The following is a 12,100-nucleotide window of genomic DNA, read 5'->3' on the forward strand; positions in this document are numbered from 1 at the left end:
AAACGACCCTGGGCACGTACTCCACAATTTTGTGCGCACCAAGTTTGGCATTTAACGTAATCGTGTTCTCTTGGCTCCGGGTGAAAGATATTTGCAGCTCGGGGTGGTGGGGGGGGGTTGCGCAAGGCTTGCGATGTTATTTTGCTCGCCTATTTTTCGCCCACGGCTTTTGTTCGTCTTCACGTGACAAGACGATGACAAGGAGGTTTGGCTCCGCAGCTTCCAAATTGTTTTCCCGGATCTCGCTGGCTGGTGAAGTGAACTCCGCTACAGTGAGCTGAAGTAGATTCTAAACAATGTTGCAAACGTTTGCAAAGGAGTTCTAAACAGAACACGGCGATGTGCGTTGGCACATGGCCGTGACATGGCGTAAATATGAAACGATGATGATGATTTGTTGTTGAGAGACTGATTAGAAGATTGTTAAATGCTGATGAGGCATTGAAATGAGAATACGTATCGCCTCCTGTAGCCACGAATCATCGATGAAATGTAGCGCTGTCAGGACGAAAAGGAAACAATAAGAAGGAACTGTTTGCGTATTTTGGTTTGTTTTTAAGATCCAGGTAAATATTTTGTAGAACACTTCCTCTTCTTCAGACATCCCTCGTGGTCTTAACTAAGACGAAACGACGTTAACTTTCATAACTCTTACGAGTGATGTCACGGGATAGTTGACGTCCACCGTGAATCAGACGAGCACGCAGTGGTCGTGTTTTGAAGGTTAAAATACCCGCAGTACTAAACCATTAAACTAAACTTTATATATTTTTATTTGACCAGGTAAGGCTCACTGTCGTTATACAGCTCCTTTGTCAGAAGCGACCTGGCCACACATGACAGCTCAACAAAGTGGCGGCCTGTCACCACGTGGAAATGTATAGCAGTCGCCAAATACACTCTAAACGTCCCCCTCCTCCACCCCTTGCTGCTGCGAAAAACGTGACACGACCTGAACAAGAAAGAGGCTTCAGACTCAATGAGGCCTTTCCTGGGTACACAAGCGTAATATTATAATAGGGTTTTTCCCATTTTTTCTGGCAACAAAACTGAAACCTTTTTTACAAGGAATCATATGTGCATTAACCACAATACTTGTGGTCAAAATGCAAAAACATCACACTGATAATATATGCATTGTCCTTGAAACTGATTGGTCCACACCAGGGACGGCTTTCTTTTGAGCCTCGTCTCAATTGGTGCTCGACCAGAGGACGCCAAAAGGCGTACAGCTCAAAGACAACGCACTATCAAAGTACTGGCAAAGGAGGTCTAATGATGTAGAAGCGTAATATTGCTTAGACGATTATCTCCCGTATTCGAGTACTCTACTTTTCCCGGGTTAATAAGTAAGTGCAGTAACGGCGATGACGAGGATGATGATTGTGCGGTGATGGTGCGGGTGACCGGCACTGTGCAGGCCCTGTCACTGCCACACCGCCGTCTCGTCTGCTACTGCCGTCTCTTCGAGGTTCCCGACCCAACCAAGCCGCAGAAGCTGGGGCTCCACCAGAGGGAGATCTTCCTCTTCAACGACCTCCTCGTGGTGCGCACGCGCGTGTGTGCATCTGTCTGCATGCGTCTGTCTGCGTGTGTGTGTGTGTATGGAGCGGCGATGTAGCGGTTAGCGCGCTGCGCTACGAACCTGGCGACCTGGGTTCGATTCGCGCTCACGGCGAACACCCAATGACGATTATCTGAACCGGTCCTGGGCCTCCCCTAGGTCGACTAAGCCTCAAATGAGTACCTGATGTGGTGTGTGTAAAATATCGCCACCCACCCCCTCGTGTTCGCAGCTGCAGGTGGTTTGATGGGGGAGGGGGGGCGGAGGAAGGGGGCATCTCACACAGATCGTGCCACCATGTAAATTTGCATTTTCACTTCAGCCATCCTAGCTTAGCTCTCAGGAATAATATTTAAAATTCAATGGATGATCGATGCATGCCGTACCGAGGGCGAAAGAGCGCAGTCTGGTGTCGAGGCCTATGGAAGTAATTTCAGAAGCAACTCCTGCGAGGCTCTGCTGACCTGCGGGGAGGTATGTCGGCGCACGTATCATCGCCTCGGAACTCGACTCTGCGAGTAGCACAATTCATATATAGTTAGCCGACAGTTCCATCTGTACAGGGATCGAGTATCATCCCTCCCCTCCACCCCGCACGTGGGTTTTCTCCGGGTACTCGTGAATGGCGTTGGCCAAATCTACAAATATAGGATCACAGAGCTTGGGAAATTATTGGCGTCGGTTCTGGCTGCCCTCCCACTCGTGTGTGAATTCCCGCTCCTCCGAATAATTCCGTCTCACTCTGCGTCTTTGTCTGAGAGTGAGCGACAGCTCTGCACGTTCACCTATATTAAAAAAAATCGCGATTGTCGTGATCGTTTGAAGCCGAACCCGAGTGCAATCATACAAAGGCGGTCTCAGTGACGCCTCGGTTTAGTTTCTTCCCGTGGGATTTCTCCTGCAGGTGACCAAGATTTTCCAGCGCAAGAAGAACGCGGTGATGTACAGCTTCCGGCAGTCGTTCTCCCTCTACGGGATGCAGGTCCACCTCTTCGAGAACCAGTGTGAGTGTGCGAGTGAGCGTGAGGAGGCCCTCCGCGTGAATGATTGACGCCCTGGCATATTCCACCACTTCGTGTTACATCTCCATCTATATTTATTGATTTAAACAGACATCAGTCCCACGATCTTCTGGGGGTGCATAACTTTAACGGTACAGTAGAACCCCTCTTAACGACTACCCCTGTGACCGACTAATCGCTTAAAGACGGACCTCCATAGATCCCAATGTGTAGACTTACCGACCATTCCCCTGTTATGGATTAGCTATTGTGGGTACAATAAATATAAATTAATGCATTGATTAACCATGTTTATTTTAATATCGTGTGTTTATAATGTTGTTAGTATCTTTACGTATTTATATTCATTGTTTAAATATTATTAAGTACGTTTTTTGGGTGAAAAAGGGTAACTTTCCATGCTGTCGGAAGAATTAAGCTTTTAACATGTATTCCCTATACTCGTTTAACGAACAAATCACTTAACGACCTGTTTCACGGAACCAATAACTGTCGTTAAGATGGCTTCTACTGTGTTGATAGTTCAACCTCTGTGTGATCCCCTGGGCACGCACCACCACTGGCTGAGCTTGCGTCCTGGTTGCAAATACAGAATCGTTGTCACGTTTCTATTTCGTACGGCCGATGGAGATGGAGAGTGACAGCTTTGACATTGAGGTGGTTGAGCCAGGCAATTGCGTCATGAAGAGTGGCGCAATTGCATCGCTCTGATGATACCTCCTTCGTATTTGTGAATAGGCAGAGAATTTTTTTTGTTTATTTTTTTTTTTGCAACCAAGTTATCGCCACGGTCATTGTATGGGCGCGGTTTTTCACGGAACGACCGACCGCTTAGATTTTCTCAACCCTGTACTTTTACCGACCGACGCGTGCCGATATCTCAAACGTGTGCCCTCTCGCGGGGTCGTCTCTTGCCGCCCAGTCTACCCGCACGGCATCAAGATCATGTCGGCGGTGCCGGGCGCCGAGACCAAGGTGCTGGCGCTGTTCAACGCCCCGAACCCGCAGGACCGCAAGAAGTTCGTGGACGACCTGAAGGAGTCGATCGCCGAGGTTCAGGAGATGGAGAAGCACCGCATTGAGAGTACGTTGTCTGCAACGGGGGGACGCCCCCCCCCCCCTTGCACCCCCCCCCCCCCCCACCCCCGGGGCCTTAGAGAGAAAACTCCCTGGGGGGTAGTGCAGACGTCGCACCGGCAGCTGCATAGAATGGCTAAACACAAAAAAACTACAAATTAAACGACTAAACTATGTTATCTTATATTCCCAGGTAAGGCCCACTGGTACTATAATGCTCTTTTTTCAGAAGCGACCTGGCCACGCATGATAGCTCAACGAAGCGGCTTACCACGTGGAAATTTATAGCAGCCAAATACTCTCAATGTGGAGGGGAAAACAGGAGGAGCCGGAGAAAAATCCACGCCACCACGGGCAGAGAGACGCCGCAAACTCCAAATTTACAGGGACAAGGGTCGGGAACGAACCCACGATCGCCTGCATACCAAGTGAGGGAGTCAAAATCTCGCCACTGTGGCGTATCGAACGCACGTTGGTTCTAAATGTTGGAGGGAAAAAACCGGAGGACGTGGAGACAAATCCATCGCTTCCTTCTGCAAGATGCCCTAGTTGACACCAGACCAACAAAAGCTTTTGCAGAGTCTCATGAAGTGGCTCTCGGTCATCCCTTGTTCGAGCTCATCCCCTTACTCTAGGTCAAGCCCTTTAGGTCAGATATTCATCACCGATGTCGGCAGTGGGAGGGAATCGAACCCAGTTTACCAGGTTCGTAGCCCAGCGTGCCAAACTATTCCCCCGTGGCTCCCCACACACACACGCGCACACACACACACACGCGCACACACACACACACACGCGCACACACACAAACACACGCGCACACACACACACACACGCTCACACACACACGCTCGCACACACACACACACACACGCTCGCACACACACACACACGCTCGCACACACACACACACGCTCGCACACAAACGCACGCATGCGCGAGTCTGTAAATCCAATTTTCCCAATTAGAAAAGTGCAACTAATAGTGAATTAGGGGAACCATCCATTAGCAGGCTTGGCATGCGACAGTAGCTGATCAATGCACCAACCGGCCTGAGCAGTCCTCCGCAGCTCCGTCTTTAAGGTCCCATCACGATTCATAAATGATTACCGCGCGTGCGTGCCAATAGATTTACCAACGACGGGAAGATGCGTGCGTTGCCTGTACAGAGGCTCCCGCCCGGCCTTGCGCAGACCACCAGCACGGAAAAACTGCACGTGTGATCCACGTTCAGAAACCGCGGCCTGTCCCATCGTCCTCATCAGGAGTCACCTGGGCTGGGTAGTCCAGATGTCTTGTGACCCCCATGTCATTCTTTAAAACTCGTTATATTTCGAAAGTAAGGTTTATGTTTGAAACAGAAATTAATATTCAAAGGAAAACAAATGTTTGAGGTCAATTAATTGGGGGGGGGGGTCACAAGACATCTGGACCACCCTGTACAGTCCAGTCATCAATGTTCACTGACGACAAGCTTGCGCATGTCATCGGAACGGAATCGGAAAAGCGCTAAAGTAAAATAACTTTATCAGTACATCTTGGGTTACGGTAGACATACCGAGGCTCCCGCAAAGCCATGAGGCCAGCGATCGCAGGGGGTGCATCGTGTTGCGTGTGTGGGTTATATGCATGGATTGTCCGTACACATCACGCGCGTGCATTGTCGTAAATTGCGCGCGTACATCACACGCGTGAATCATCCTCGTGTCTTGCGCATATATATCACACGCGTGCGCCAACCTAGCGTCTTGTGTGCGCATGTGCCGTGCGGCCGCATTACCACCCTCCCACCGTCGCCGCCGCCGCCACAGCCGAGCTGGAGAAGCAGAAGGGCGTCGTGCGCGGGGGCGGCCAGGCCCAGGGCCGCTCGGGCAGCAAGAAGGAGAGCGGCGCTCGGTGCCGGGCCCGCGGCGCCAGCAACAACGGCGCGCTGGGGGGGCGGGCGAGCATGGACGACGGCTACGGCTACGCGGCCGGCGAGGGCCTCAAGCGCAGCACGCTCAGCAGCTCGCTGCGCGACCTCTCCGACGTGGGTACGTACCCTCGCCCGCCCGCACGTACCGCGGACTCGCGGGCTCACGTAAGGCGACATATCGCAGAGTAGCAGGGTCACCTGGAAAAGTACCGCGGACTAATAGGCTCACTTGGGGACGTACCGCAGCCTCTTACGGTCACCTGGAGAAGTATCGCAGACTCACAGGGTCACCTGGGGGACGTACCGTGGACTCCCAGGGTCACCTGGGGATGTACCGCAGACTCGCACGGTCACCTGGAGAAGTATCACAGACTCGCAGGTTACCTGAAGAAGTGTCACAGACTAGTAGGCTAACCTAGGAACGTACAGCAGACTCTTACGGTCACCTGGAGAAGTATAGCAGACTCGCAGGGTCACCTGGGGGACGTACCATGGACTCCCAGGGTCACGTGGGGCCGTACTGTGGACTCGCAGGCTCACAGAAACCACGCAGGAAAGTTTCAAAACCAGCCTCGAGAAGTAGCCGCAATGTGGCTCCGACACACCTCCCAGAATTGTAAAGAGGTAAATGACCAAAGTGTTGCACACGGCGAAGTGATACAGCATCCTTCGTGCACACCTGGAATATTGTAGCGAGACAATTCACCAAGTGTTACATGCGTCGAACTGATCCTGCATCAAGTAACAAAAAAGGCAACGCGTTCATCAAATAATGCTGCGTGTGTGTGTGGCCTTAAATGACAAAAAAACTAAATAATCAGTGACGTTTCGGGCAATGGCCCTTCTCCCCACTTGCCGACGTCACGTCGCCAAACAAATTCGATGCAGCAGCCCCCCTAATTGGTAATCGTGCGACGACTATGACGCCGTCGTACGATCGCAGCGGCCTGCCAAGGCAGGCTCGGCGAGCCGCGTCGCGTGAAGCAGCGAGTGCACCCACGTGCGAGGTGAGGCATGCCCGCTTGCAGGGCAATGGGACGGGTGCCTGTGGAATAAGTGAGGCAGCGCAGCTAGCAGGATTGCCACCGGATCTACGCAGCTGAGTATTCTGCCCTCGAAAACTCGGCGAGTCTCTCGTTCGTGAATAGCCGGTGTCTCCCGCTGAATTATTGCCGCGGTTGTCAGGGCCTTTGATTTCCGTGTCGATTATTATTAAACGCTTATTGATCAGTGTCTGAAGCAATCGTGCTCAGTTCAATGTTTTTTTGAGCGGTCGATTAAATTGTTACTCTTTAAATGCGCTGCGTGTTCAGTGCAGCCTTGAGCAGGGTCCACCGCCTGGGCCATCAGTTGCACACGTGGTTGCTTGCAACTGAATCGCTCGCGCCTCCGCAAACGGTTGCGAACAGGTTGCGCAACCGGTTTGCTCACGGCAGAGAGACCGACTCCGCTCTCGTGGCATCGGTCCGCTCGGCAGTTTGTGGCGATGTCCTCCTTCGTCGCGTGACAAACACTTGCAAAGCTGCGATTGGTTGTTGCAATCCTGGTGTGAGTGGTGGAGCTAACCAGAAGTAACAAAAAAACACTTCCTCGATGCGCAACTGTCCGCTAAGACACGGACAAAGCGGTTGCAGGGGCCGATGATTGAGTTGCTTTGGGTTGGTCAGAAGAAAATAACAAATGTGGCCGCGAAACTTTTTCGGCTCGGCCCTTGACTCGGCTTCATTGCATTAAATCCCTCGACTGGGATTACACTCAGGGCAGAAACCATCGCCCATGTACTGACAGGCCAGTGGCTGTTTGCAGGGCCAGGTGCGAGTTACCCTGTGCCGCACAGGGACAGCTCCCACGGGGGGGGTGGGGGGGGTTCCCTTATTTTAGCGATGAGTTGTGACGATTCGATGGTGCTCCAAGAAACCCCCGGCGTATTAGGAGGAGTGGCTCTGTCAAACGCAAAATCTGCATGTACCTGGGCAATATATATATATATGTCTATCATCGTGTGGGAATTTATAGTAGCAGCAAAATACTCTTAAATTCACGTTGATTCTAAAGTGGAGGGAAAAACCAGAGGGCCCGGAGAAAACTCCATGCTATCACGCGGAGAGACACACGCAAACTCCAAGTATACAGGTGTCAGGGTTGGGATCGAACCCATGACCTTCCGCATACCAGGCGAGGGAGATAACATCCCGCCACCGCGCCGTCCCCCTCTGTATCTGACTAAGAGAGACGGCGAGTAACAGCGTAAAGTTATTTTCAGCAACATTAATTCGGAAAGCATGTTGACATTGCGTAGAGTAAATCGACAAAACAACTCTTTGGGAATACTGTGGCTGTGGCCGTGGCGGCTTATCGTAGGCGTGGGTTCCATATCAGCAGTTGGAAAAGCAATTCCAAGTGGCCTTGTCAGCAATGAACGTCGTCGGCATGTCGATGAAATTGCGTGTGAAATTATTCATTTCTGCCGCATTTAATGCAATCCCCGTCGCTGTCAAAACCTCTTTGCAGCTCCTGGATATATAACGTGCTAATCTTACCGCAGGCGATATTTACATTAAACAAGAGCAGAGTCCCTTGACTACTAATTCTGCACACACGCCCGTACTTAAGAAAGGGCACTTAAATTAATGTACTGTAATGTCTTATCGCTGTGATTAGAGGTGCATCATTCCCCAAGTTAACATCTTATCACACAGTTACATTTACATTTTTTCATGCATTTTTGGGAGAAAAAAAAACTTGCCTGTAAATTGAATACTCTCGGTATCACGAGGTGGACAGTAATGAGCAAGTGCCTTCAATAGGAATGGTCAGCGATTGGCTCGGGGTGTAATGACTGCTGCGGATCTGTGCACGCTGCAGTGTCTCTCTGCCCTTAGTGGCGTGGATTTTTTTCTGGGTCCTCCGGTTTTTTTCCTCCACGTTAGAAACATGCGTTGAGAGTTGAGCTATCACTTGTGGCCGGGTCGCTTATGACAAAGCGCTATACAGGTGCTCAGTGGGCCTTACCTGGTAAAATTAACACATTCCTGTGGAGAGAGCTGGTAGGAACGTTGGGTTGCTCGGTCAATGGCCAGGGTCAACGGCAGCATGGTGTATTATGCAAATATGCCCGACTGTGAGGGCGGGCATGAGCCAGCGTGAGTAGGTTAAATGTTGAGTTTTATAAGGGCACCACGGAGTGACCAGACCCTCCCCACCCAGCCCCACCCCTCCCACCCCCCACCCAGCCCCACCCTCCCCACCCAGCCCCTCCCCACCCTCCCCACCCAGCCCCTCCCCACCCTCCCCACCCAGCCCCTCCCCACCCTCCCCTCCCAGCCCCTTCCTGCACGACGGACGGACGGACACAATAATCCCCTGTGGGCTAGTGGAACCAGTGGGTTCCTACCAGTATAATAGTTTATAAGTACATTCGCACATTGCCGTAGCATTGGCTAAGGCCACGGGCCAAGTGCTTTCAGGTGCGCTTCTGTGGCCATCTGGAACGCTCTTCCTTCCAAAATTAGGAAGCCACTGGAGATATGCACTTCTACATCTAGATTGAAAACGAATTTCTTGAGAACCGATTTTTGTGTTTAGTTTGTTATCCTTCCCCCCCGCACCTCCGATTAGCACGGTTGGCTACGTACGGTGCGAAAGAAGTCCCAACATACACACGTACAAGTGAGACTCATCGCGCCCTCTTGAGTTCTCGCTCGGTTATAGAAAAAATAAAGTCGGCCTCTGTGGAGCTTCCTCATCATTGCAAACGCAGAACCCCCCCCCCTACCCTTCGCTCTGCCGACAAGCGCCGTCAGCAACGCGCCAGCAACCGACAGACCACGCTGCTGCCCCGCTTTGAACGTGCGGTGCGTTTTACCCCCACGGTGCACGTGGGGGTATCGCGGGATGTGGCGAGGGCGACAGTTAACAAGCAGTGTTTCAATTTTCCGTGACATCTCCCGAAAAAACCCGACGCCCAACCAACTTGTCAGCTGATCGAGAAAAATAAAAAAAAAGTGCCTGGCAGTCCACGTGAAGGCCGCCGGAGTTTCCACTGATGTCGTCAAATTGATCTCCGAGCAAGCGAGTGGATTGTCGGTTCCATCGGCGGTGTCGCCGCTGAGTGGGCGTCCGGCCTCCGAGCGGTGCAGACCCCCGCCTCGTGCTCGTTTAATTCCGCCCCGTAATATTCCCGATTTAGAAAACGCGAAGCGCGCGCGGGTCAGGGGTCGGTGATGACTCTTTTCAAATAAGCGTTCGATTGAGATTTCAGGAGAAAAATCCAGCGATCCATTCGGGAAAAGCCATTAAAGTTAATAAATAGACAGAAATCGCTGAGCAATCCAATTTAGTGAGCGGGTCCCAGAATTAATTTATATTTTAATTCGGTTCATGCCACCGCCGCTGTGGCCCTTAAACCCCATGCCAACCGGGCTTCTGACCCCCTCCAGACCTTCCCGTGTTCAACGTTTTTAATTTACGAGAGATGGGACGGTGGGGCGCGAAAAAACGTCACGCCGTATTGTTGGAGGGCCAAGAACTTCGAGGCTAGAAACTGTGAAATTCATCGCGGGTCTTCTTTGCAGCTGTCCCTGTGGGTTCGTCAGCTAAATCGCACGGTGTCCATTCATTCACAAAGATCCAAGAGAATTATTCACAATGAGAGGGTTTTTCAGTCGGTGCGACAGCCAAATTGACTGCTGTGTGCAAAGTGTGTGCATTACATGAAATTACTGAAAGTTTGCTCTTCCCATTAGCAGCCTGGTGAGACTGCCACATTTACATAATGCACCAGTGTTGAAAATGAATCAATTAGTAATAGCACAGATGTGTTAATTATTCAGCACATGACTCATGAATGAATTAATGGATAAGCATGTCTGTTCGTTTATGGTCTTACATCTTTGCCGTTTAAGTATTTTACATTTAAACATTATTCATTAAGAGCAGAGATGCACCGAGGAGCACCATTTAATATTTAGTCGACGCCGGATACATTATCTAAGTATTCTTCAATCTGGATTTGAAGCTCATCTGTATTTTTTTGCAATAACCTGCCGACTTTCTCTGTTTCTCTCCATCTCTCTGTCCCTCTCCTTGTTATTGTCTATTTCTCTCTGTCTCTCTGTCTCTTTGTCTTCCTATCCGTGTCTCTGTCTCAATCTCACGCTTTATATTCCTGCCCGTCTGTCTGTCTCCTCTGTAGTTTTCCACGTGTCTTCTCCCCCTGTCCCTCTGTCTCCCTCTCTCTCTGTCCCTCTCCTTGCTATCTCTCTCTCTGTCTTCCCTTCGGTGTCTGTATCAATCTCACCCTGTGTCCCTCGCTATATTCCCGTCTGCCTCCGTAGTTTGCCACGTGTCTACTCCCTCTCACTTCATCTCTCTGCCTCTGTGTCTCTTCCCGTAGCTCTGAGCCATGACTTCTTCAGGTGGCAATAGCCAATCGTGTTTTCGGGCGCTTTGTCCCGAACTCAAATGTGAAAATGCCTACCAGAGTCTTTCCTTATACCCACCAGGTACTCCATCAAAGGCTCAGTCGATCCAGGAAAGGCACAGCACCGTTTAGATATTCATCACTGATGTTGGCCGTGAGTGAGAATTGAACTCGGGTCACCGGGTCCGTGATGCAATGCGCTAACCACTGCACTACCGCTCCTCACGACACAAACACACACACACATGTGCACGTTGACACACACACTTGTCCGGGTACATACACACACGGACTCTTGAACGATTCCTCCTGTACGACCACGTCAGTTGTGTTCAGTGCTGTGGGTGCATCGCTTGAGTGCGTGTCGCCTACACGGAGCTGCAGAAGCTCTTTGCTTGTCACGCTGCCATCCACTGAACAAAACAGGAAGGGAATTGCCCACAAAATACCGGACGCTTCGTGCCCAGGCAGCAAGCCTGCCTTGTACTCCTCCGCACCGTCTTAGCCACAACTGCCTTTGGTTTGTTTTTTGCTCAGGGGTTGCATTTTTTCTCTATGATGTTTCGGCTCCTTTGATTTCTTGCACTGTTATCACGGGGGCCATTGCTCGAGATGCAAGATCGTGTTTATGAATAATTCAACGGGTATTCTATTTTTTTTTATCGCTCTTTCTCAAAAAGCGGCTCCGAGCATCGATCTTTTTTTATCGTGTAAAACAGTTGCCTCCTCGCCGGCCGTCATTGGTCTCCGAAGTGGCGATGTTTACGCACCGCACCAGGTAGGTACTCATTTGAGGCCTAGTCGACCTAGGGGAGGCCCAGGACTGATTCATTTAAGCATCACAGGTGTCGGCGGCCGTGTGCGGGATTCAGACTCTGGCCGCCGGGTTGTATGTATGTCTGTTGAACTTCTAGATTTGAAGTTTCGTGACTGCAAGGATCCATACTCTTTGATTCTTTCAGTAAAGTCACGTAGGTGAAAATAAAAATTAAAAATAAAAATAACCAAATTAGATCACGACGTTTCGGAGGCAACACAAGCTTCCGTCATCAGGTGGGACAACCACAGCAAAAACAAAAACAAAAAAAATTACAGTACAT

At 50.7% G+C, this 12,100-nt stretch overlaps 1 protein-coding gene across 8 annotated transcripts in view; it reads left to right on the forward strand.

The window, feature by feature from the left end:
• Positions 1-12,100, forward strand: part of LOC144945601 (IQ motif and SEC7 domain-containing protein 1-like) — a 564,126-nt gene that overhangs the window by 531,131 nt on the left and 20,895 nt on the right. For 6 of the 8 annotated variants that reach the window (XM_078874099.1, XM_078874100.1, XM_078874107.1 and 3 more), the window contains 4 exons: positions 1,421-1,546; positions 2,442-2,568; positions 3,509-3,670; positions 5,475-5,696. In XM_078874099.1, coding sequence (XP_078730225.1) covers positions 1,421-1,546; positions 2,442-2,568; positions 3,509-3,670; positions 5,475-5,696 — 637 coding nt within the window. The remainder of the gene's footprint in view (positions 1-1,420; positions 1,547-2,441; positions 2,569-3,508; positions 3,671-5,474; positions 5,697-12,100) is intronic. The other 2 variants (XM_078874101.1, XM_078874102.1) reach the window with 1 other exon arrangement.

This window comes from Lampetra fluviatilis, chromosome 38 (genome assembly GCF_964198595.1).
Source record: "Lampetra fluviatilis chromosome 38, kcLamFluv1.1, whole genome shotgun sequence".
NCBI classification, from domain to species: Eukaryota; Metazoa; Chordata; class Hyperoartia; order Petromyzontiformes; family Petromyzontidae; genus Lampetra; species Lampetra fluviatilis.